At 36.1% G+C, this 23,308-nt stretch overlaps 2 protein-coding genes across 4 annotated transcripts in view; one reads left to right on the top strand and one right to left on the bottom strand.

Annotated features, from left to right (window-relative positions):
• The window catches only part of LOC137389797 (inactive peptidyl-prolyl cis-trans isomerase FKBP6-like), a 44,440-nt gene extending 42,990 nt beyond the window's left edge, over positions 1-1,450 (top strand). For both annotated transcript variants that reach the window (XM_068075898.1, XM_068075896.1), the window contains exon 12: positions 1,309-1,450. In XM_068075898.1, the coding sequence (XP_067931999.1) occupies positions 1,309-1,347 (39 nt within the window). In that variant the 3' untranslated portion in view covers positions 1,348-1,450. The remainder of the gene's footprint in view (positions 1-1,308) is intronic.
• Positions 1,451-2,044: 594 nt separating this feature from the next.
• LOC137389798 (cAMP-dependent protein kinase type II regulatory subunit-like) overlaps positions 2,045-23,308 on the bottom strand; it is a 33,403-nt gene continuing 12,139 nt past the window's right edge. Inside the window, exons 7-15 of one of the 2 annotated variants that reach the window (XM_068075899.1) lie at positions 16,187-16,254; positions 14,708-14,849; positions 13,248-13,349; positions 11,849-11,923; positions 10,635-10,694; positions 9,902-9,919; positions 6,828-6,954; positions 3,078-3,207; positions 2,045-2,187 (exon numbers count right to left, since the gene is read on the bottom strand). In XM_068075899.1, coding sequence (XP_067932000.1) covers position 2,187; positions 3,078-3,207; positions 6,828-6,954; positions 9,902-9,919; positions 10,635-10,694; positions 11,849-11,923; positions 13,248-13,349; positions 14,708-14,849; positions 16,187-16,254 — 723 coding nt within the window. In that variant the 3' untranslated portion in view covers positions 2,045-2,186. The remainder of the gene's footprint in view (positions 2,188-3,077; positions 3,208-6,827; positions 6,955-9,901; positions 9,920-10,634; positions 10,695-11,848; positions 11,924-13,247; positions 13,350-14,707; positions 14,850-16,186; positions 16,255-23,308) is intronic. The other variant, XM_068075900.1, reaches the window with a different exon arrangement.

The following is a 23,308-nucleotide window of genomic DNA, read 5'->3' as shown; positions in this document are numbered from 1 at the left end:
AGTACAAAATCGGAATCAGCGTGTCTGGTTTACCTAGTTAATACGATAAAAGTTGTTCGTGACAGTTATGGTTTAAAGATTAGTAGCGTGATTCTTTTGTCCCAAAAACGCGCACTGTTTTCGGTGTAATGAACTCGAGCTAATATAAGTTCGGAAAGAAAAGGAAAAAAGTTGTGTGAATATTTCACTTCATTCCGGTTTTACTGCATTTAATAAGATATGAGCAACCTTATAGGAGGGGGTACGCGTCCTAGGGAGTACCCCCACTAATTCTTCTTAGGGGTACGCTGTACCCCTGCGTACCCCCCCTCCCCATTTCGAACACTGCCGGCAACCAAATTATGTATACATAACAATAAGTATTAAGTATAACAGTAAGCATCAACATAATGTTGTTTGTTTTTACATACCAAATACATGTAAAAGAAAAAAAATGAAAAGACAGAAATCAAAAATTTTTGAGCGAGTTGAACAGATTGTGTTTTAAAGTAAATAATCTAATAGTATTGTGGAGGAGTCGGATAGTGGATTGAAGGTAGTAGTATAAAGTTTATAACCTGAAACGTATGGTGGTGGGCGTAGTACGTTGGGATCGCGATATAGAAAACTATGTTGGTCATGTCCACAAGGATGAATATCAATATTGTGGGCGTAGTTTGCTCAGGATTTTAAAACTTGTGACACAAATAAAGAAATGAGCTAGTTTGGTAATCCTGCAACCAATGAAGGTACTCTTTGGCTACCTAAGTTTAGGGTGACAACTCGAGATCATTCCTTGTCCTCTCATAAATCGTTTCCTCATTCCACTTAATATTTTACAGTTTTTTGTATGATAATTATGCAGTGTTATGTTGACAATGATATTCGTCAGACATCTGGGCAGGTTTACAAATTCACACCTGTGAACAGTACTCTGAGCGGCTAGTTATTAATCTCTTGTTTTTCGCTAAGATGTGTGGCCATATTTCACTATTTCTTACTCTGATTTATTTATCTCGTCTGTGGCTAACGGATACACTATAAGTTTGTACCCAACTAATTGCTAGGCGTTCACAAGGTTAGTTACTAATGGCCGTCATAGCTTATCTTAGTAGGTCTGATCTCTGCTACCTGATTAGCTACCTTAAACAAACAGTTTAATTAAAACGTGTCTTATTTGCCAAGTCATTGTTTTATAAAAATTTAGCTATAAAAATGTTTTTGTTTTGGGTAGACTTAATGTTTTTGTACATGATTATCGGATCTGAAGTAGAATTCATGCAGAGTGTCATTTATTCCCTTTGTTTTGTCATGTTTTGCTTTTTGTAGAGAAACGAGTGGATATCTTTAAGATTGAGGAAAGACTGAAAGATGAAAATATTCTGAAACCTATATATTATTACTATAGTTTTGTTAATAAATATATTGTTGAACATAAGAACAAGAACATAAGAACGATGTATTGATCACCTTTTCAAATTTTATATTTGACAATTGCAACTCAGTCAATTCTATATTGATAATAATTGCTAAGAAAGTTACTACCTGACTAGGGCGCTATATCCATAAGGCGACTAGTCCATACGAATAGATACAAGTTTTCTAGCAACAAGAAATGATCGGCCCAAACAACATAAATATGATCGTCTGCTAAGCCAGTGCTTAATTGGAAGTTGGTTCCAATGATATGCTAAAATGTGCACCTCCTAATGTGGTCATTAGATGAAAAAGTGGTAACATGCGAAACTGTGCTGTAGTAGTTACATCACAATAAAAAGATGGAAACAAAATATAGTTTCGCGTATTCATATCAATCTACATAAAATTCATAATATAATTAATATAAATAACAAAACACACTATCAAATAGATCTAAACTATACAACATGACAAACCATTTATAATCACAATATAATCTTACACACTGGAGGAGTTTGTCATAAAATAACAACCAAATGGCAAACATAACAATAAATTCGAGTGCTTGTCATATAAAATGGCTCAGCCTTGACCTATCCGGTACATGCAAGTGGCTTTGAGCTGTGCAGTTCAAGCGAGAATATGATGTAGCTCGGTATAGACAACATCAGTAAGAAATATTTGGTGCAATATGGACAATGTGTAGATAGGTCAGCCATCTTAGGAAAGGAGAACAGCTTGAATAGGAAAGAAGACTACAGTTGCCAGGAATGTCATGGATCCACATATCTAGAATCATAGAACATAGCGCTTAGTCATTCAACAACACACATACAAATGTGAAGTGTACAATTTGATGGAATAGTGGATTTGACGATAAATGTTGAAGGTTAGATTTTTGTGTGGACGCGGAGCTGTGAACATTAGAAAATTAACCAAATATCAAATTACCTGCTTTTCAAAATGCACAGACACCATTCCTATAACACACAACATTTTTACAGCCAGAATACCCAACTTCAAGTAGATATGATCTCGTGAAGATTTGAGAAACACCCTTGTTCACTGCCACTAAGCTGTCAAAAGCTGGCTAGCAGAGGCATTTCTCTGTTGTGACAACCTTATCAATTTTTCCGTGATGTACGGATAAGGTAGTTTGTAAAAAGTTTTTGCTTGAAACTGAAGTTGAAATCGAAACAATCAAAAGAGAAAATGATCGGTGTGCCATTTGACTAACTTCAAATGTACATAAGGTAACAGCCATAGACGCCCTTCCTAAATATGACTGTTGTGTCATGTAAAACAACATACTATGGTATTCCTGAGATCAGGCACATTAAACAGATATTTTTATTATGGAGACTAGATATCTTAGCAGCAGTTATAAATATGGTGGAGAGCAATCCATAACAAACTCGGCAGGCTAGCGATTCACCGCAATTAGTACCAGGCCTGTATCACCAGGGATTAGCCGTAGGAGTCAAAGACACCTGCTATGACTGTCATATCATCACAGGAAACGCTAAATAAGTACATATTTAAAAAATCTACACATGAACCAGAATTGCCCGTCCTTGACACTAGCCTAGAGGGAATCAAAAGGTGAGATCAGCTTTCGCCTCGTTAAGCCTTTTCTTTGGGTGGAAGGCAGCATTTTTGTTACATATGTTAATACTTACTATCGGAGATCTGCTATCTGGTCTTTCCCTCCAAACACCCTAATCATATCCTCTTCATACCCTTCCGAGTTTCTCCTCAATATGTCCATGCAAGGGCCCAATAGCCTCTCAAAAGCCTCGACATCCAAAACTAAAACAAAAACTTTGATATTAGGTCATGTCTTAACCGCCTGGCAAACAAAGCCAGGTTACATCTATGGTAAGGTTTTACAATGACCTTTGGGTATGTGAAGACTTGTGCAAAACGTCAAATAGAACACTCGACTTTGAGCGATGAAGAGTCTTCTGCACAAACGCATTTTATTTACACATAGTGTATGCAGGAAAGAAATGACCATGCACACGCAGTTATATATTCATTCAGGTTAGGTTGCATCAATTATTCACTAGGTTTTCCATGACACGAAGCATGCGGATTTGGAGTTGTGCACAAATTGTGTTAGCGTGCAAATTAAGTGTTTTTGTGGACATTCGCATGATGTGGATTGATTCCGGCACCTTGTCTAAAGAAGGTAAGGAATTGTACGCTATAAGCTAATAATTAGCGATGCAAACACGTGAAACTCAATCGGGAAAGGACGAACAGAAGTATTGAAAATGTTTAAAATTGAGTAGCATTTTAGTATTTTAAAGCGCGTCATTCAGAAGTGCCGTTTCTATTATTCGCAAGCATGATGGATTTGATAAAGTTTTGCCAATCACAAAACTCCCATATCTTGTGGATTTTGCTGTTTCTGTGTGGTTAACTTGCGGATTAGCCCAAATTCGCAGATTGGCCCAAACTCGCGTGTCATGAAAACAGTGATTTAAAGATTGTAAGACTAGTGTATATTCTTATGTGTGTAAATGCCCTAGTCAGCAGATCAATAAAAACTCTACTCATCAACTGAATGAAAGCTAGTCTTAGCTGCTGTACCACTAATATCTTCAAGTTGCCCTTGGAAACACACAAACAAACAACAAGTGTACCTTTGTTAAGTATTGCTTCATGGACAAATGTGGACAGATTTAATGGTAATGCAATAATGGGTCTAACAGCTGGATGTTTACAAATGGGGAAAGCCAGTGAAAATTCCAGTGTACGATTAGCATACCAAATTATGAAATAGACCCTCATTAATCTGGAGCAAATCACTAGACAGCCCCAACTAGATTTATCAAATGAATTACTGATTGATCGAGTCACTATGTGAGGGCCTTTCAATACTAACACTTGAGCTTGATGTAATTTAATGCCGTTGAATGATGCACAAAAAGTACACTCGAGTCTAGAAGACTAAATATATTGATTACTGTCTGGTGACACTACTCATGCCTTGTTTCGCACGGTTGCTTGCTTTCCATAATTTCATTGGCACAACATGGCTGTCAATACAGAACTACGCATCTGCATTTTGCTCATTCTCCAAGTAATCAATCAATGTCTAACATGGGATGTGATGCGTGTAAGTCAATTTAGTGTAAGTCAATTTACTATCTACGGGTCTTATGGGTGCAGTCAAGTAGACACTACTTTGTTGTTCATGATAAACCTGTCATGTAATAACAGACATTTTCACTTGTTTAAAACCTAATGGAATTCAAAACTGAAAAATAGTTTGCATCTGAAACAAAAATAACGACCAGAGGACTAATATGAAGAGATTGAAACATATAAATGAATAGTTTAATATAAAGAAGGATGCTAAAAAGACTTGCATTTATTTAAAAATTATTTTTACACTAGGAGGGCAACTACATACAAAAGACTACTAAAAACGGGAAGGTGTTTTGGCTTTAGCTAATAAGGGAGTACTGCTCATCATTTAAACCCTGCCCTACCTACTTGTCATGTGAATTTTGCCTAAAACATAGCATGTATGTTTTAAATCTAGAATTAGGAAGTTTTATGCATGGCTGTAAATGTCGATAGTTAATATATTCAACTAATATATTCACGCAATTGCATCCCTGGCTAAATTCTTGGCTCGAGAGAAGTTCCTAGGTAGCACCACATTCAGTTTTCCCATTTAGTTTCCGTAATGCACCAACAGTTTAATGAAAATCCGTCGTCAATTGAAAAATCATCATTTCTGAGTTCCTCTGAGATTATTCAGAGCAGGAGAGACCTTCCTCTAGAGATTATTTATGACATGTTGAGTTGCTAGTCGTGTCAAGTCAATAAATGGTATGATTCACTCAGTAGTTAATCCAATCTAACTTAAGAACAAATCATATTTAAAAAAGGCATTTGTTTGAATCAAATCTCACAATCGATTATGCTCGGTAAATTTATCAGCAAACTGACCCAAACAATTTTTGCAATACAGTATCACTCGGTTAACATCATTATACATTTTGCGAACACGGTAATGTTTCTAAAAGAAACCATAAATAATTATATTTAAGCCGATGTCAAAACATGTTCGTTGCTCTGTGCGTCCAGCTTTAATTGGAAATGGTTTAGTTTTATATGTCGGCTGCGGTAAATAAAACAGTTTTCTGATAAATTCAATTAAAAACTTCAATAACGTTGAAACTATAAAACCTATTAAAGACGTTTTATTATATCATCAAATCAATGAAGCTATCGCCTACACCAATGACTATCTAAATGCAGAATGAGCTGTCTGACGATATTACTTGTACTTGAATGTACTTAAATGTTGTTTTGTATTAGTTTGTGGAACTTCACGGTTGATATGTGAAATTATTATAAATGCCTGAATTAATGTGGATGTATATTAAAACTAAATATAACTCATTTGTTGCGGTAATTTATCTAGAGATTTCACTTGTTTAACTTCACCTAAAATACACAGGTTTCCATGAGTTATTGTTTATATTTTAAGCAGTAATATATTGCCTAAAAGAAATGGTTCTAAAAATGAGGCAGTTTACACTATCGAAGAGTCATCTCCACGTGGAATATAGAGCAAGCTTATGCTCCTTAAATAAATAATATCATATTTGTGTTCAGCTCCATTTATAATATAATATTTAATCAGTAACATCCAAGTTAAACTTATAAACAATATAATAATTCAGGTTAAAAAAATTTGAGGCACAAATGAACTTTGAAATGAAGCTTAGCGTTTGCATCAACAACCTAGTTAAAGCCTGGCTAAGTGATTGCAGACTGATAGACGTACAGCGATAGACGTACAGCGATAGACGTACAGCGATAGACGTACAGCGATAGACGTACAGCGATAAACGTACAGCGGAATACTCAAATACTCAATAAGCAAAGTTTTTTATGTTCATTTTTATAAGAATTTTTTATTCTTTTTACATGATGATAATGATTAGATTAAAGATGGTTTAATTAATGTTCGTATTTCTTATTCTTATTGCCCTTTCCTTTTTAGACATTTAACTAAATGATTTCTAGACGAGCATGCAACCAATATGCAGTTAACCTAGTCACATTATTTCACTGTTATGTTAGGTAACATGTTATAAAATGCTTCATTTTAGAAACTGACCTCCAATAGTATGTGGGTAACTCGAATGTTGACGGATAAGATCTTTTGGTGTACATAGCTTTACATAGTCCATTTACTTCAATTCGTCAGTGCATAATACATCTACACTATGACAGCTTATTAAATTTGTTTTTCAATTGGAAATCGGAAAAATTAGTCAAGACCCTACGTATGTTCCAAAAGGTTTTCAACCGCATGCTATCAGCAACATCTCATATACATTTCAAACTATTGTCTTCTGCATCCATCGATGTCTATTTTAAACACGTTAGATTATGCTTACCAGCGCACTTCACCTGTCCGACAGCGAAAACAGAGGCAGCTCTCGGCTTCTTGCTAATTAAACCAAGCTCTCCGAAGTATTCTCCTTTCGTTAACCGGTTCACCTCCCTATTCTCCCCATTGGCACCCTGAAAAGACATTAAAAGCCCATTTGAAAGCTGTTCAATTCCAAAGAAGAATAGAGCGTGAAGACAAACCTTAATTTTACTAGCTAATGAGGGCTCGTAAGACACTTGTATAACCCGAGTCAATGCAAAGCCAAGGCTAAAGCCAAGCCAATGCGAGTTGTGAACATCTGTAATGACTAGACACCATATCACAGTTCAATGATGTATGGCAAAGCAATAAACTGACGAAGTAATAAAAATTTGACCAATGGAGTGAAGGGCATGGTACGTTTAGATTTTTCAAACAGTTTATCCTTTATGGAGCATCATCACAAATTCCAAAGCAAGTTCTTCATAATTTGAAACTAGGCAGGTTGCTCATGATATTGGCATTAATGCAAACAGAATGCTCAGCCATAAATAAGCATCAATCTATCGTCATACTTCAGCACATTTCCAACGAACACAGCTCAAACTAAAAACAGATAAACTGGAATCGTAATTTACTTCCACTAACAATCAATTCTTTCAACCAATAGCTGATGCAACAAAATCTGGCACGCTAGTTAAAGCCTGTATGTCTGTTAACTATTCATTGGCAAAACAGGTGACTCACTCAATGGTGGTTACCTCCACCAATGAGTGGAGTCATTTCCATAGCTAATAGACACACAAGGCAAGAGCTTCTATACTAACGCGTCAACTTCTTGCCAAGTTGTAACCTGTGCATCTGAACTAGCTAAAAGAGGTAGATCTTATAGGACAAAACTACGATTCCACTACATCCATTTTTAGTCTGTCATTTTTATACGATATTAATCCTCATTGGTAGCCTTTTCACTGAGTAGTTCAGCAGTGCTACTATCAGCACTCCCTGACGGAGACGAGAGATTTGTGAATCAGTGATAATTTTTAAAAATGATGAGCAGCAAAATCCAGCATGGACGTCATGGCCTTCACCCTGCAAAGCAAACGCTAATTTATTTGCCAACATCATGTCACCGGTCTACGTCATTGCGTGTAGCCAGAGGAGATAGGCTCTGGCTACAGGTTTCATTACTGTGTGTAGCCACAGCAAAATATGACGCACAACTTCGACTAATGGCAGCGTCCTAGAATCAGTTGCGTGGAATGCTGCCTCACACGCTGTCAGCCATGACCAGTTCGTTTACATAACTTCAGCCTAACGGCTAGCTGCCTCTTCTGCCAATTGTGTAAATAGTCGAGGATCAGGAAACAATCATTTTTTGCAGCTAATTTGCTATCATTACGAAATTAACAAGAGCACCTCTCTATTTACCGCACACTTACCTTGGCTACACTATTACACTTAACCTAGATGGCTGTGTGCATGGAAAACATCAAAATACGCTTAGCCTATATAAATATTTTGCTAATAAAATGGAATGACAATGTAAACATTTCAGTAGATCTCGCAACATTATTCTCTCTTAAACTGCAGCCACAGGGAAGGGATCATCGTTTTCATTCAGGACCAATTCTACTACGGGGTTGCATCATTTTTTGTTTCGTGATTTTTGTATGACATAATTTGGAATAGATTTTTGTCTAAAATGAAATTATTTTCGATAAAGTAATACAATGTATATAATATATGTACATTTTGTATATTATTAGTGTTAGAACCGCTGGTTTCGTAAAAAATGATAAAGAGTTCTCAATACATGCTATGTGTAGAGTGAATTATACCATAATATATAATATAAAGTGCATTTAGCTGTTGGTAAATCACTACATATCGGTTTCATACAAACAGAAACCTGCTCTTATCAGCTGATAACTTCTGAAGATTATAATGATGACTAATTTGTATATTATAGTATATATAAGATATGTATATATGTATATATTACAGTTTCTATATAATATATACATATATTATAGTGTATAGTATATATTATACCATAATATAAAGTGCATTTAGCTGTTAGTCAACCACTACAAATTTGTTTCAAGCAGATAGAGATGTGCTCTTATCAGGTGATCACTTGAGGAAGATAGAATTCAAGATTGCTACTAGTAGGTGGGAGCCATCTTGACTCATTGGTAGCCATCTTGAATTCCATCTTTTTCAAGATGAGATCAGATCTTTATCTGTTTAAAACAAATTTGTAGTAATTGACTAACAGTAAAGCGCATTTCAAATTTTATAAAACATTATAATATATTCTACATTCTTCATCTATGAGTTTTAACCTTTTAGTTTTTTTTTTGAGGTTCCAATAGTTGATTTTATCACAAAATAAAGATTGTAATTTATCTGAAGATTGTAATGATGACTAATTTGTATATTATAGTACATATAAGATATACATATACATATACATATATATACATATACATATATATATATTATAGTTTATATATAAGATATACATGTATATATATATATGTATATATTATAGTTTCTGTATAATATATATGTATATACTATAGTATATAGGAAATATAAAGGTATATAGTATATAGATACCGGTACATTATAGTACATATATCATAGTATATATATTAAATTTTACATATTAAAGTATACAGATTATATTATATGTATATATATTATATATATACTATATATATACATATTATAGTATATAGTAGATATATAGTATATCTATACTGATGTTTGATATGATAAGATGCTTGCATCGGACAGCTTTCGTGTACTTCGAATAAGGCATATTAAATTTTATAGGATCACCTCTTAGATAAAAAGATAAATGTTAAAAACATTTCTAAACTAACACCTAATCCTTCAGGATGGTACGAATTCACTCAAAACTGCATCAACCTCCACAGTATTGCTCAATCTAGCGCCAACCATAAAAGATACTGCCAACAAACAGCTTAGTAGAGGGGGTCAAACGCTAGCCAATTACATTGATAGGAGTAGAGACACAAATAGTAAGGACAAGCATGACATCTCTAGCCAGTCTACCAGCAGCCTAACCTGCAGTATTTCCGTACTCTGCAATGAATACAAATATTAGCCTAACCTGCAGTGTTTCCGTATTCTGAAACGAATATAAATATTAGCCTAACCTGCAGTGTTTCTGTACACTGCGACGATTACAAATATTAGCCTAAATTGCAGTATTTCTGTACTCTGCAATGAATACAAATATCTGATGCATCAAATCACCAACATTTTCAAGTGTTTCGTGTAAACTAAGGGTTTAATTTGGAAAAAAGCTAAGTTCATTGGCTTTTTTATTGTATGTCGTATTTCAAGTCTCTTGTGTATCTAGTGCTCGTCTCCCAATAGCCTCCGCAAATTATAAAATCATCAAAATGCAATTTTGGTAGGGAAGAATATGAAATAAAAGGGCTAAAATGAAAACAGGTTGCAAAGCACAAGCATGAATTCCAGCATCTCAAATTATTTGCAATGGTTAACTTTTACTAGCAAAGTGTTTTTCAAAAAGTCTCCTGCAGCTGTTTGCCACAGGCTCGCAACGAATAGGAAAATAAAATTAGAAGCTATTATTGTGTTAGATTAATTCTGGCACACCAAAATTCAAATATAAATTTATTTATATCATTGCTGTAATTAAAAATTGACAATCCATTTTTAACTTAACTTTTAGAAGTTTTACATTTTAATGATTTTCAAGAATTTTGGACAATTTAGCATATTTCCCAAATCTAGACACCCGTGACAAGAGAAGGGCTGTAATACTCACGGTTCTCATAACCCGTACTTCTCCGACTTCTATGAAGTACATACACAGGGCTTCGTCTCCCTACAACACGTGTATTGTTCAACCATCATGCTTCTCTAAGTCTCAACTAGGACCATTAGGGATGATTATGAAGATGACTAGTCCCTGACATTTGTCAAGGCCAGAGAAAGGACATTTGGATCTGGCAACCGCAGCAGTCTACCGACTAACATAATCCCAAGATATGGATAGATAGTGACGCACTGCATGACATTCCGCATAACATATCGGTTCCCACAAAAGTCATAATAATGTTTTGAAATGAGCTGTCAATTGTAGCTATCAGAACATGAAAAACGAGTGGAAGACTAAACAAAACAGCATAGAAACAGGCACAGGGCAGCCAGCGTGTTCATCAACACGTAACTACATGTCAGGGTGTATCGATAGATGGCTTCAGGCAAGAGAGCACCTGTCAATACTGCCTAACCACAGAACTGAATCACTTTCTTCAAGATAAGACTGTCAACGTTGATAAGCACTCCTTGATGTAGATGTAAAACGTTGTCATGGGAAAGTATTTGCAGACAGACATAACAACTGTTCACTGGTCTTCTTGGAATATTATTGCGACTAATCTGATATCGAACTGTATTTCCACAAAAGTTATAAATTTCATTCTATAAATGTCTATATTTACTTATTTAGCTCTGTAACTACTATCATCTGATTTTAAGTATAAGCTATATGTCTACTTTCAGAACTATTGCGAATGGATTCTCAGTCATACAAATGTCACAATTCTACTAAACAATATATAACGAATGCGAACAAGCTTGCTGATTTTTGTGATAGATTTTTGATCTCAACAAAACCTAAAAATAAGATTTTTATTCAATGCTACTTTTAAAAAAAATAACAGTATATTGATTTAATCCAAACAACATAGAGTAAGAATAATATTTGTTATTAAGAAGAACACTTTGATTTTTTGGCTCTTTTATTCAGCACTCTTTAATTCGAGGAATGTTAATCATGGAAGTTCGCTGACATTGAAGCAGGCTATAGTCCGAGTAAGCAAGCTATAGTCCAAGTAAGCAAGCTATAGTCCAAGTAAGCAAGCTATAGTCCAAGTAAGCAAGCTATAGTCCAAGTAAGCAAGCTTTAGTCCAAGTAAGCAAGCTATACTTGAGGCCAAGTACAATGTAAAACAAATCATATCAGTTACAGCATACCTCACAGATAATTTCAGTTCCATCTTCATATGTTTTGGAAGTCAAAGCATCACATACATTCGTCCGTTCGTAGGCCTAAAAAAATTACAGTTATGAAAGACAGAATAAAATACCTCTAAAGCTAAACAATCAAGGAAGCGTGTTTCCGTTACTGGTAACTGGTTATTGCAGCCATGTCACAGCGTGTCACAGTGAGACCAACAAGGTTACTGTAGTCAGCTCAGTGCAGTTGCTCCATGACTTGCGCAATTTCATCTCACAACACACTCGACTGTTTTTTATGGATTGATTAATGTAGTTGTTGGCTCTACATCGGTGAGAAAATGTAAATTGTGTCTTCAAACTCAACAGCGAACAACTTTTCTCGTGCCATTCGATGACCCTAAGTCTGTTTCATAATAATGGAATGACAGAGTAAACAAACACACCGAAGAGCAGCTCTAATAGATGTAACCTAAAGTAATAGCTACTACCTTGTCAGCTCAATACAAGGAGGACATGATTGAAAGTGATAACACTCATCAATCTCCTAATTAATGCAATTTTGACCCACATACATAAGCTGAAAAAATAATGAGTTCTAGGCGCTTTTTCCTAGTAGAATAAATTAAATTTCAAGGAGGGTGAGCGTGACATCATTAGCTAATGCTTTCTGAGAAAATTCTACATGCATCAAAACCATGTAATTACATGGCTGAAGTCATGTTTTTTTAAATATTGGATGGGAAGTTAAGTAATTATCAAGTTGAGAATTTTAGACTCATAAGTAGATTAGGTCAGCCCATTTCAATTGCACGAAGTTTTCAGATTATTGAAATGAAATCTTCCAGTTCCATCACTAAGATTTCAATTTGTTCAGCGATAATCGAATACAACATACTGTATATATGAAGGGCTGGCATAGCGTAGCGGCCTTGAACATGTCAGTATATATGGTACATAGGCCATAAAAAGCCATCTACACTTCAACACAGTCTTCTAACCCTAACCAATGTCCACCTGAGTAAATAATTTCAGAGATATTATATTCTAAACCTAACAAACATTATTTTCATGACTTTTTGTTCCGTCAGTCTAAATGGTTAATTTTAGCTCCCAAGTTACTCAGTTTTTTCACCACCTATTTATTTTTATTACTTATTACTATTAATTATTATCATTACTTACGTATTACTATTAATTATTATTATTATTACTTACTTATTACTATTAATTATTATTATTACTTACTTAATACTATTAATTATTTTTACTAATTATTATTGTTTACCCTAAAAAGCATCTAAGATTTGCGTGAGCAAATGTCAACCGCAGCAAACAGCTCAGCACACTCCCTCGATGCCTCAGTCAATCTATACTATAAGCATAAAAGCTACAATAAGCTAGCCTACTCTCCCACCTCCAGAGATTTGAGTATAGGAAGAGACTCTATGAAGTCCTCATACATTCGTCGTTTCAAGAAAGCAGACTTCAGTACAATTTTTCTAAAGGAGTTCCGGTCCTACAACAGAATGGCACACAAAGTTAAACAGCCTTCCGCAACGTGTCAGTACTGAAAAATTGTGATAAAACATTTCAAGTTTGTTGATAAAAGAGAAGAACACGGATCTGGTGTGATGCATTCCCTTGCTAACTCAACACTGGGAACAGTATACACTGGACATTATAATGGAAGCGGTGCGGCACACATTAGCAGTACAGTACTTCCTCCTACACCAAACACGCTACATGTCAAAACCACTGCATCTTCAGTGTCTCAAGTGCTTCACAGCTTGGAAACATCACATCACCTCTCGCAATATTCTACCATGTTAGCAAAGAAAGCCACTGACACCCACACGACTGATTGTCTCAAGTTGGAAATTATACTCTCAATGTCTGTAACAATCTCACAAGAACAGAAGTTGCTCTGAGCTTAATCCAGAAGGCGTTGCCAGGCATCCTGAAGCTTAGTATGTCTCTGAATGCAGTCAGAGTTTTGCAAAGCCATACTAATCCCGTTTGAATGCAAGCGTGGCAGCGCTAGACACCCACCATGCATGATTAATCTCTGTCACTAAATGGCTTTTGAGAATTTATTTTAAGTGTAGCACAAGAAATTGACCTCGACCACGTAGTCAATCTTTTTTCTAGTATAACATAGACTTTTGTGTGTACGCTCTATGTAAACATTATCAACTAGGTAATTCAGATGCAAAATTAACAATAAACAAATTGATAAAGATCTTAGATGAGCAACAGAGAGTGATACAACTAAACCGTTTTCTATGGCATCTAAAAAGACTTAAAACTTTAATAGATGACTAATAATATAATATAAGATAATATAAAACAATGGAATTGATGACCTGATTATAAAACGGGTGTCAGACACACAAGAGCACAGCTGAAGGTTTATGAAAGGAGTTTCTAATTATCTAAATTGGTTTGTGAAATCTCAATCACTACGCTTCCATGACGCATTTGGCAAGATGGAAACGGCAAATCTGCAAGTTTAGCAAGACTTGTTACAGGCAAATTTTTACCGAACGTTTCATGCTTGTGAAAGATGGAAATGGCTCTAGCGCAAGATGTGCAAAAAAATTCTGCACCAACTATTCCGCTTTAACCACTTTCCACGGTTGAGCCGTTTTTCTTTTTTGTTTTAAGCCTTGTCTTTTCTGCCATTATGCCGTCTGGCTTAGAAATCCTCTCTTTTTTAACAGATCATCCGTGCTAATCCTCACCATGCAAATACCCATTGAAACACTTATCACGCAGTAACTCAATGTGCGCACAACTCCAGATCTGCATCACCAAAACAGTGTATTACTGGCGTGCTATAAGCGTGGGCCCTGGCTGAATGTGGAGACAACTTACCAGTGTCCATAGAGTGCCGTCAGTGGATGCCGTGATTGTGGCAGCTCTAGGAGTGTTATACATCAACGCAAGCTCGCCAAAGCTTCCTGCATTATCATATGTGAAGACCAGGGAGTCTTTTACGAATGTATCATATTTGCCTCTGTAATGAAAGCAGCCTTCCATACAAAATATTGCAACACTCTCAGAAGAACTCCTTGCCAAAAAAATGTTAGAGCATGGTTAATTGGCTGACAGCTATCAAAGTCATGCGCTATGATTGGTTAGCTATGATTGGCTACGCACGAACGTCAATCTCTCAGATCAGTTGTCCAACCTTGTTACCGATAACCAAGGAAGAGGGATTGATATGTAACTAAACAATGAACTCAGGATAAAAAATATTACAATATATTCCAGGAAACCTAACTAACAGAGCAAGCAAAAAGATGCTTTCATCACAAAGCTAGTTGTTTATTGACAAAAAGTTTTTCTTATGACTCACTAAGCAAAAGTCTAGGCGCTGAGATGAGCATATTATTTGGAATGATGTAATAAGAGAACTTCTGTGGAGCATGTCAAACTTTTAATGGGGTGATTAGTACACCGGCTGCTGTTAACAGCAGCATCTGTTTTCTCACCAATCTTTGTACCAGTGTCGACAAAAGGTCCACAAAATTTTGTTTATTGACTAAAATTTCATTATAATTTGGATTAAAAAAAGTGTCAGTTTTGAGATGAACGATTTAGTTTTAACATTTTAAATTATTAATGAGATTATTAGCTGTGGGGATTACAGTCATTTTACGAAGCATCTGATGGAGTTAATCTGGTTTCCTTCCTCTTAAATTTAAATGCATCAAAGAGTTCAATGCTAATAGCTAATAGAGCCGCATAAAACCAGGTGGCATGCGATTTAATTTCTATCAATTAACGAACTAGACCGGCATCTTACAAAAAAGTCAGCCACAAGGCGCCAGGGGAAGCTTGCAAGTCTTTTCTAAAATGTAAAATTATAAAAGCAAAAGTGTTTGTAAAATAATTGCTTTACTTTTTGCGCAATGTTTTACAGTTGGCAATGTTTAACTGTGGTTCAGTTGCCGTTAATAATTCGCAGCCAACGCATGAAAGAATTGTAGTTATAAAAAATACTGCCATTCAAGCAAGCTCAGCATTATTTGGTTAATGATTGACTGTGAGGGGGACCCTCCATGTTTCACAGATAAAAATCCTGTGTTATTACTGAACAGTTAGGAACACAAAGTGCATACTAGCTTCATTTCCTTCTTGCGTTGTGTAAAAGATGAGCTAGACAATCAAATTTGGAAGTAATTCGGTGTGCTCCTGCTCAGACAACATATAGGGTCAAGTCTTAGGGTGATCACAGGGCTTCCCTTATAGCTAGTCAAGCAATCAAAGCTACACCTATAGACATAGCCTCTGTTCTTACATTGAAAGATTTAGCGAAAGATTGCTGAATGCTCTCTACTTGACACTTACGACTGAATTACGTAGAAAAAGTCGGCGTCTTCGTCTCCTTGTGTGATAATCTCTTGGCCAGCTTTAACCTGAAGCAAACGGATATTTCAATCAGACACGGATTAATAAGCTATAATTACCAGATCAATTATTGAGAGAGTTTAAACGTTTAGAGTTTTAGGTCTATCTCCAGTACAAGTGGTGTTAGAGGCACAAGCTTATGTTCAAATCTTATCATACGCAAGTGTTTAAATCTCATCGTACGCAAGTGTTTAAACCCCAGCTTATGCGAGTGCACAAACCTCCAAGCACCATATTTTCTAGATCCTACCACATACTAGTGCTTAAATCTTTAAGGTTAAAGATATTCTTTTTCATCATATGTGACTGTAAAAGAAGCTTTCCACCAAAAAGTTGAAATCTGCAATGCTTTCATTTGCCCAAGTCAAGTTAACAGCTACGAATCAACCCGTATGATATAAGGTGTCGCCTTAACTACTCAATGAAGTAATACAGGAAGCAATAAATCACACATGGATCGGGACTCAAAACCTAGATCAGCGCTCCCAGTTACGACGCCTCGGTTTTACAATTTTAGGTTTTACAGTTTTTTTGCCTTACGATCAGGAACACGACGTTTTTTCACCCTTGCCGTACAAAATTTTTTCGCCATTTGATATCAACAACAATTTCTCTCGAAACTCAAATTTGACAGTCAGTGTGCTAAATACGCCGGAATAATGAAGATGCTGATATGGTAGTCACCGAAATCCTTCCACAAAACCTAAAAGAGATACGATGCTTGCTTTTTTCAGTTCAGCCTTAATCGTTGTAAGTTAGTGAAAATGAAACCGGAAACGAGTATTAAAAATTACGACGATGACAAATTAAAGTTTAGTAAAATACATAATAAATCTTAGCTTCAAGTTTGTGTTTAGTAATCTAAATTCATATAAGTTAAATTTAAAGTTTATATAATATATCTGTCTCGAAGGAGAGAGGAGGAGAGAACTCTCCACGTTACGTACTGTACATAGTAATGTTCCATTTTATTGCAGATTATAACCACTAAATAAACTAAAGTTAATATACTATTTTGTTATTAATTTTTAACATGTGCAGTGTGCGTATGTAAAATTTTGATGTTTTTTACCAATGGTGTTTGCATTAGATAATTATTATGGGTTTCTACACCTCTCTATACGACATTTTTGCTTTTTCATACGAACACCAAAAGGAATTAAAATTGTATGGCTGGGTCCACTCTATGGCAATCCCCATTTTCCGCGGTTAATCGCAATCAGCACTCCCCCCACCCTCCTTCATTAATTGCAAGCATTTTCCTCTTTTTCAAGTTCACTGTAGGATATTGTGGAAGACGTTTAAGAAGTATGCTGAAGGGTGTGACAAGCACTTTGCGCTGTTACACTTCAGAAAATGTTACAGGAAAATATCAAACCGCAACAACTGTTATCACAATGATACCTGTGGAGAGATCTCAATGAGCCAGAATATGAATGTCAGTTTTTATTACTTATTTTTGTTCATTTTTCGCATGTTTTAAATATTTTTTAACCTGCGAAGTACTGAAGCTGCGAAAACTGAACTGCGAAGTAGCGAGGAATTACTGCATGCGTTGGGCAATATTTTGGTTATAAATATTTCAAAATATTTATGATCAATATCACTAGCGTAAAATATTTGTATGGCCACGTTATGAGCTTCACCAAAAGTGTAGTACCATAAACATGGTTGTAAGAGTCCAATAAAACTTGATAAAACAGAATGTCCAATAAAATTCCCTCCCTAAATCGCCAGTTTCGTGGCACTGGTCCGTAAAGGCTGGTACACATTGTATTGCAGTAGATCCGTAGCAATCCCACCATATATTGATACATTGATATATATTGATGCATTGGTTATTATCCATGATAATTTTCACGTTATCACAAACCTATTTGTGTTTACGTCAGCGAATAGTCCATCCAATAGTAATCTCACTACACAATGCTATCGCTGAAATGATGAAATACTAGTCCCACAGCAACTATCATAAAGGAAAATATAGGCCAGGCATTCCACAACAGCCAATCGCCATTGCCAAAGAAGTGCACACTGCGCAGACTGTCGCGGATGCACGACAAAATATCGGGAAAGTTGGATGTTTCCTGACATCTCTACGTTGCCTTGTCAATGACATCGGTCTATGTTAGACGACATAGTCTATAAATAATAATCGAGAGGACAACCCTGACGTACTACGATACAGTGTGGACCATCCTTCAAGGATGAAGCCAACGCTATATTGCGCCTACTTTTACACCTAAGAGATTTGCTTAGTATGACACAGCTGTTACTTCTGCAAAAAGAGAGTTTAAAAATTCAACTCGGTCAGCGTACATATCAATCAAAGTCAGGTCAAGGCTGACTAGTAACTGTACTTATCCGAAAAAAAGACCATGCGCTATGACACAAAGGCAGTAGTCAACTGAGATACACCATTATAGCTATTATACCCTATAGTGTCACTGGCATCAACCAAACTATTCTCATTATTACAGTTCCCGGTTTTTTTGCAATTTTAAATACATTACTTCCACCTGCCTCTTCAGTCATGGTATCATTGAATTCACTCATCTATAACAGCAATGTTGCTGGCCTCTGTCAAAGTCATTACCTTTTTTAATGCACAAATGTTTTACGTCATCACAGGGACAGTCATTTCTTAATGTCAAATATTATTTCTCGATACCTATGGCTTTCTTGTAAAAATTCCCAATTCAACCAGAATGGTAAAACTCGGTTTCAATTTAACGATTTAAATTCGAACACTTTTGTGAAGTGCGGGTGTTGTTCCGTAATACCAAGTTTCTATTATATAAGACAACAACAAAAATAGTAGAATTAGTTTAATCTTTTCTGTCAGCTATTTACTCACAAACAAATGTGGGGTGTCTAATAAGCAGTAAATGTTTTGTGAAATTATTGCATCTCACTTAAAGACCCTGCAACTAGAGTCCTGTTTGGCTAGTAAGGTTTACCGCATTAATTTATATCCGGAATGTTCTAAGCAACGCGTAGCTCAATTTCTAATTTCCAGCCCGTCGACTGCTCCTTAACAGCTAAATGCGGATGAGGTATTGATATCGCAATATATCGTGTGGAATCACAGAATGACTGCCAAATGGTATCAGAGCTTGAACTACATTGCTAGCCAAGTCTTGAATCTGATAAAATCAATAAACCAATTTATAACAATACACTAGAAACTAAACTGCAGCAACCAGATACGATGTGGAGTATAGCTGAGGAGTATCGTTAAAGACTAGCAAATTTACTGCTTGAGCTTTCTAAGAGCAATTTACATGTATGTAAATTGCTCTTAGAGAGCTCAAACAGTAAATTACATATTTAAATACATATTTACAAATATATACTATTAATAATAATAATAAGTATAATAATATTCAATGCTGTTGGACAGCAGACTAGAAGCAGACGGTTAATTGACTGTTTTTAATCCACCTCTTAGTAGATAAACAATCAGGAATAGTTAAAGCTGACAATGAAAGTTTACTATTCCATGGGGGACTTCAGTTGCAACCCAAAAAGCTAGTTATTTATGTAAGAATTAGGTCTATGTTAGTTGGTTTGTTCCTGTTTGAATATATGTATCTACCATTAACATTCGCTCTCGCTGTGACAAGACATGCGTCTTATCCACAATAATTACCAAGTGGCAAGATCCCCGAGGCGGAAGGCAGGAATGTACAACTGAGTATATGATGCTTTACTATAACAGGTTTTGACAGGCGAGGCATCAAGTCAGAGGGAGTTGATTACCAAGAAATCAATGTGGAGGACAAGCTATCAGGTAGATGACAGGACAGCGACAAGACAGTTGTGTAGAGAGGATAAAATAGCCATGTTTGGGAAAAGATAAGCATGTAGGAGGAAAACTGTCGATGTAGAGTTTCAAATATTGAAGTGGAAGGCATGATAGCAAAGTAGAAACGAAGATATCATTGTAAAGTACTAGAGATCAAGACAAGCTGTTTATTTGACATATCTAACCTGACCTGTAACTATATAACAGTCAGTCATCAACTATAAGAAACTTTTTAACATAGCATTTTATGTTAGTTTTTATACCACTAATATTTAACTTATACAACATTAATTTTTAGCATTGTTATAGAGAGATTACTTCTGCAATAACATGACAGCACTAATAAGTATCACGCAATGTTTCTAGATTGAGAACTACTAGGTTTCATGCTTCGAATGGATTCGGAGTTTCTTCCCTCCGAATATCATAGCAATGGTCAAGTCTGAACGAATTTGACGCCACTTTGCTTTGCAAAATTTGAGCGAAGGCATTCTTGGTGAGACTACTATTCGACATTACAAAAATGCTCACTGCGGATGGATTAGAATCGATAATACCCAGTTGAGCTCTCCCAGTAAAGACCAAAAATTCGGCGTATTTCATCACATTACCATGCGGGTATATTATAACTACTATTACCAACGATGGGTTGCTCATACGACAATGGTGAAATAATTACCTTTTTATTAATTTCATTATCTTTTTCATTAAATAACTGAATCGACCAATTGTACAGATTCCCATTGCACTGGTACCGACCTCTTCTTAGGCTCAACTTTTCTAGCATAGAAAAAGCTTTCTTTACTAAAAGCGATTGTCGTTCATGCGACCTTTGACCTTCGAAGTAATAATTGTATAGCAAGCAGTAAATTCTGTTGCTGTTTTGTAACAGAGGGATACTAATATTAAAAATAAATAAAATTCTGATCAGGTATTTTGGCTGAGTTAGTGCAACGAGTGTATGAAGCGAGAATTGAAAAGTGACCATGACCCAAAGCGAGTCTAGTTTAACAAGTTCTGTTTTGAGGAGTACATGGCTAGATACAGTTTATGAAGTATAGGGGAACCAACTGCCAAATATTGCAATCTTACATTTAAAAAATCAATCAAATTTTGGTCACGGACAGTGGCTAATTGTGGCAGGCTTTTGCAATGCCCAGCATAATTAAGGAATGAAATGGCCGAGCTCACAAAACAAACACCAGTTGGATTTGGCGTGGATGGCATCAATAACACGTTTGTCTTGTGTAGCTAGACGTTGATCAGAAATCTGACAGCCTGCTAAAGGTCATAGTTGAACCTGCTCTAATTGTCGCCACGGTCAGCAGTTTGACAACACGCGGACTACAAGAATCTATTAGCTACCATAATGACACCTACTCCAACGCAAATGCAGTCAATATACAGACTTCACTCTCGTATCCCTGAGGAATGAAGCTCCACTTATTAGCAAAAGCTAGCGAGTCTGCGAGCTAGGTCTCCGTACAACTATAATCAACTCTGATAGACTTTGTCGTCTAATAACCTTGTTCGAGTAAAGTCGGTTTAACGATTCACAGAAACGGGTCATTGAATGAGCCTGCAATTGCATTAGAAGTTTCAGTAATTGGATTTAGGTTCTCATGCAAACTGAAGCAATGTTTAGTAGGGGATAATAGGTTGATTCACTCTTCCACTGATAGTCCAAGCTCCAAACATGGCAAAGGCTATAACCACAAACACCCTACAACTAAGCCTGGTTAAAATAAGAAAAGAACAGCCTCCTAAACATGACCAACATCGTTTTCTATTTCGCGAGACCTATATATTACATCCATCATCGTATGTTTTAGTTTCTAAACTTTCTGTAACTATACCCTTCAATTGACTATCCTGACTCCTCAATAATAGTATTAACTTTAAAACACGTTTATTCAAGTCACTCGATAATTCCTGATTTCTGTAATCTCATTTTTTTTCTTTCTTTTGTCATGTAATCAAACATATCATTTTTTCGACGATTACAGCTCAGCTCGTTTAAAATAGGATTTTAAATAAAATTTTAAATACGCACCCCTCATTGGGTTCAAGGTATCTAATCGAAAGATTCTGTCAGAAGGACTACAGTTAGCTGCACTTTAGTTAAGATTGAAGCCCACGTTTATCATCAGAAGTAACCAGGCCTTTTTTATAATCAGATCAGGCAGCCAAAATACATTAACCCTTTATGAAAGTAAAGCCTATCTTCTGCACAGAGTGAGTAAAATACTGCAGATGACCTATTCGTTGTGTAAATTGAATATATCTTATAGATGTGTTGTAAATATATCTTTACACATAAGCACTATAAACAAAATGGACAATCTCATGATATCATGTGCATTCGAAACTAGCTGTGAGCCTCAAGAATAAGAATGTATTTTTATAGAGCTAATACCAAGTCTGAACACTTGGCACATTCCATTTGCATAAAACCAGCATGAACAAACAACAACAGAGTGTAGTCCATGGCCAAACAGTAGCCAGTAGTGTTCTTTGCATTTAAAGGCAGTTACGTCTACAGTTACATACCGTAGTTTATTTGCAGTCATCACTGGAAGCAAAGCTTTCAACACATTGCTGAAAGATTTACCCATTTGTATATGATAGCAAACATACTGAACCCCTACCCAACCAGTTACAGTGAGTATAGCAGCCTGTCAATGTCTTTTTTTAACGGCTGATGTCATATCTGATTATACTAGCAGGTGGCCCAGCCAGCGCTTGTTTATCAATACCTCTTTAGGTTTCACGTAATAACAGTTGTAGTTGGCAGCGCATCTGATTTGAGCTTATAACAAATGATTCTGAAGCTCCAACACCGAAAAACAAAAAACATTGTTAGACAAGAATGTTCAGCTAGACGGGCTCATACATATTCTTCTTGGAGCCAACACTACAGCTATGACCTCTGCTTGTGACACTAAAGCAATGACCTCTGCTTGTGACACTACAGCAATGACCTCTGCTTGTGACACTACAGCAATGACCTCTGCTTGTGACATTACAGCAATGACCTCTGCTTGTGACACTACAGCAATGACCTCCGCTTGTGACACTAAAGCAATGACCTCTGCTTGTGACACTACAGCAATGACCTCTGCTTGTGACACTACAGCAATGACCTCTGCTTGTGACGCTACAGCAATGACCTCTGCTTGTGACACTACAGCAATGACCTCTGCTTGTGACACTACAGCAATGACCTCTGCTTGTGACACTACAGCAATGACCTC

The sequence above is a fragment of the Watersipora subatra genome, chromosome 3, assembly GCF_963576615.1.
Source record: "Watersipora subatra chromosome 3, tzWatSuba1.1, whole genome shotgun sequence".
Lineage (NCBI taxonomy): Eukaryota > Metazoa > Bryozoa > Gymnolaemata > Cheilostomatida > Watersiporidae > Watersipora > Watersipora subatra.
The sequence above is the reverse complement of the archived record's forward strand: the minus strand, read 5'-3'. Positions and strand labels throughout refer to the sequence as shown.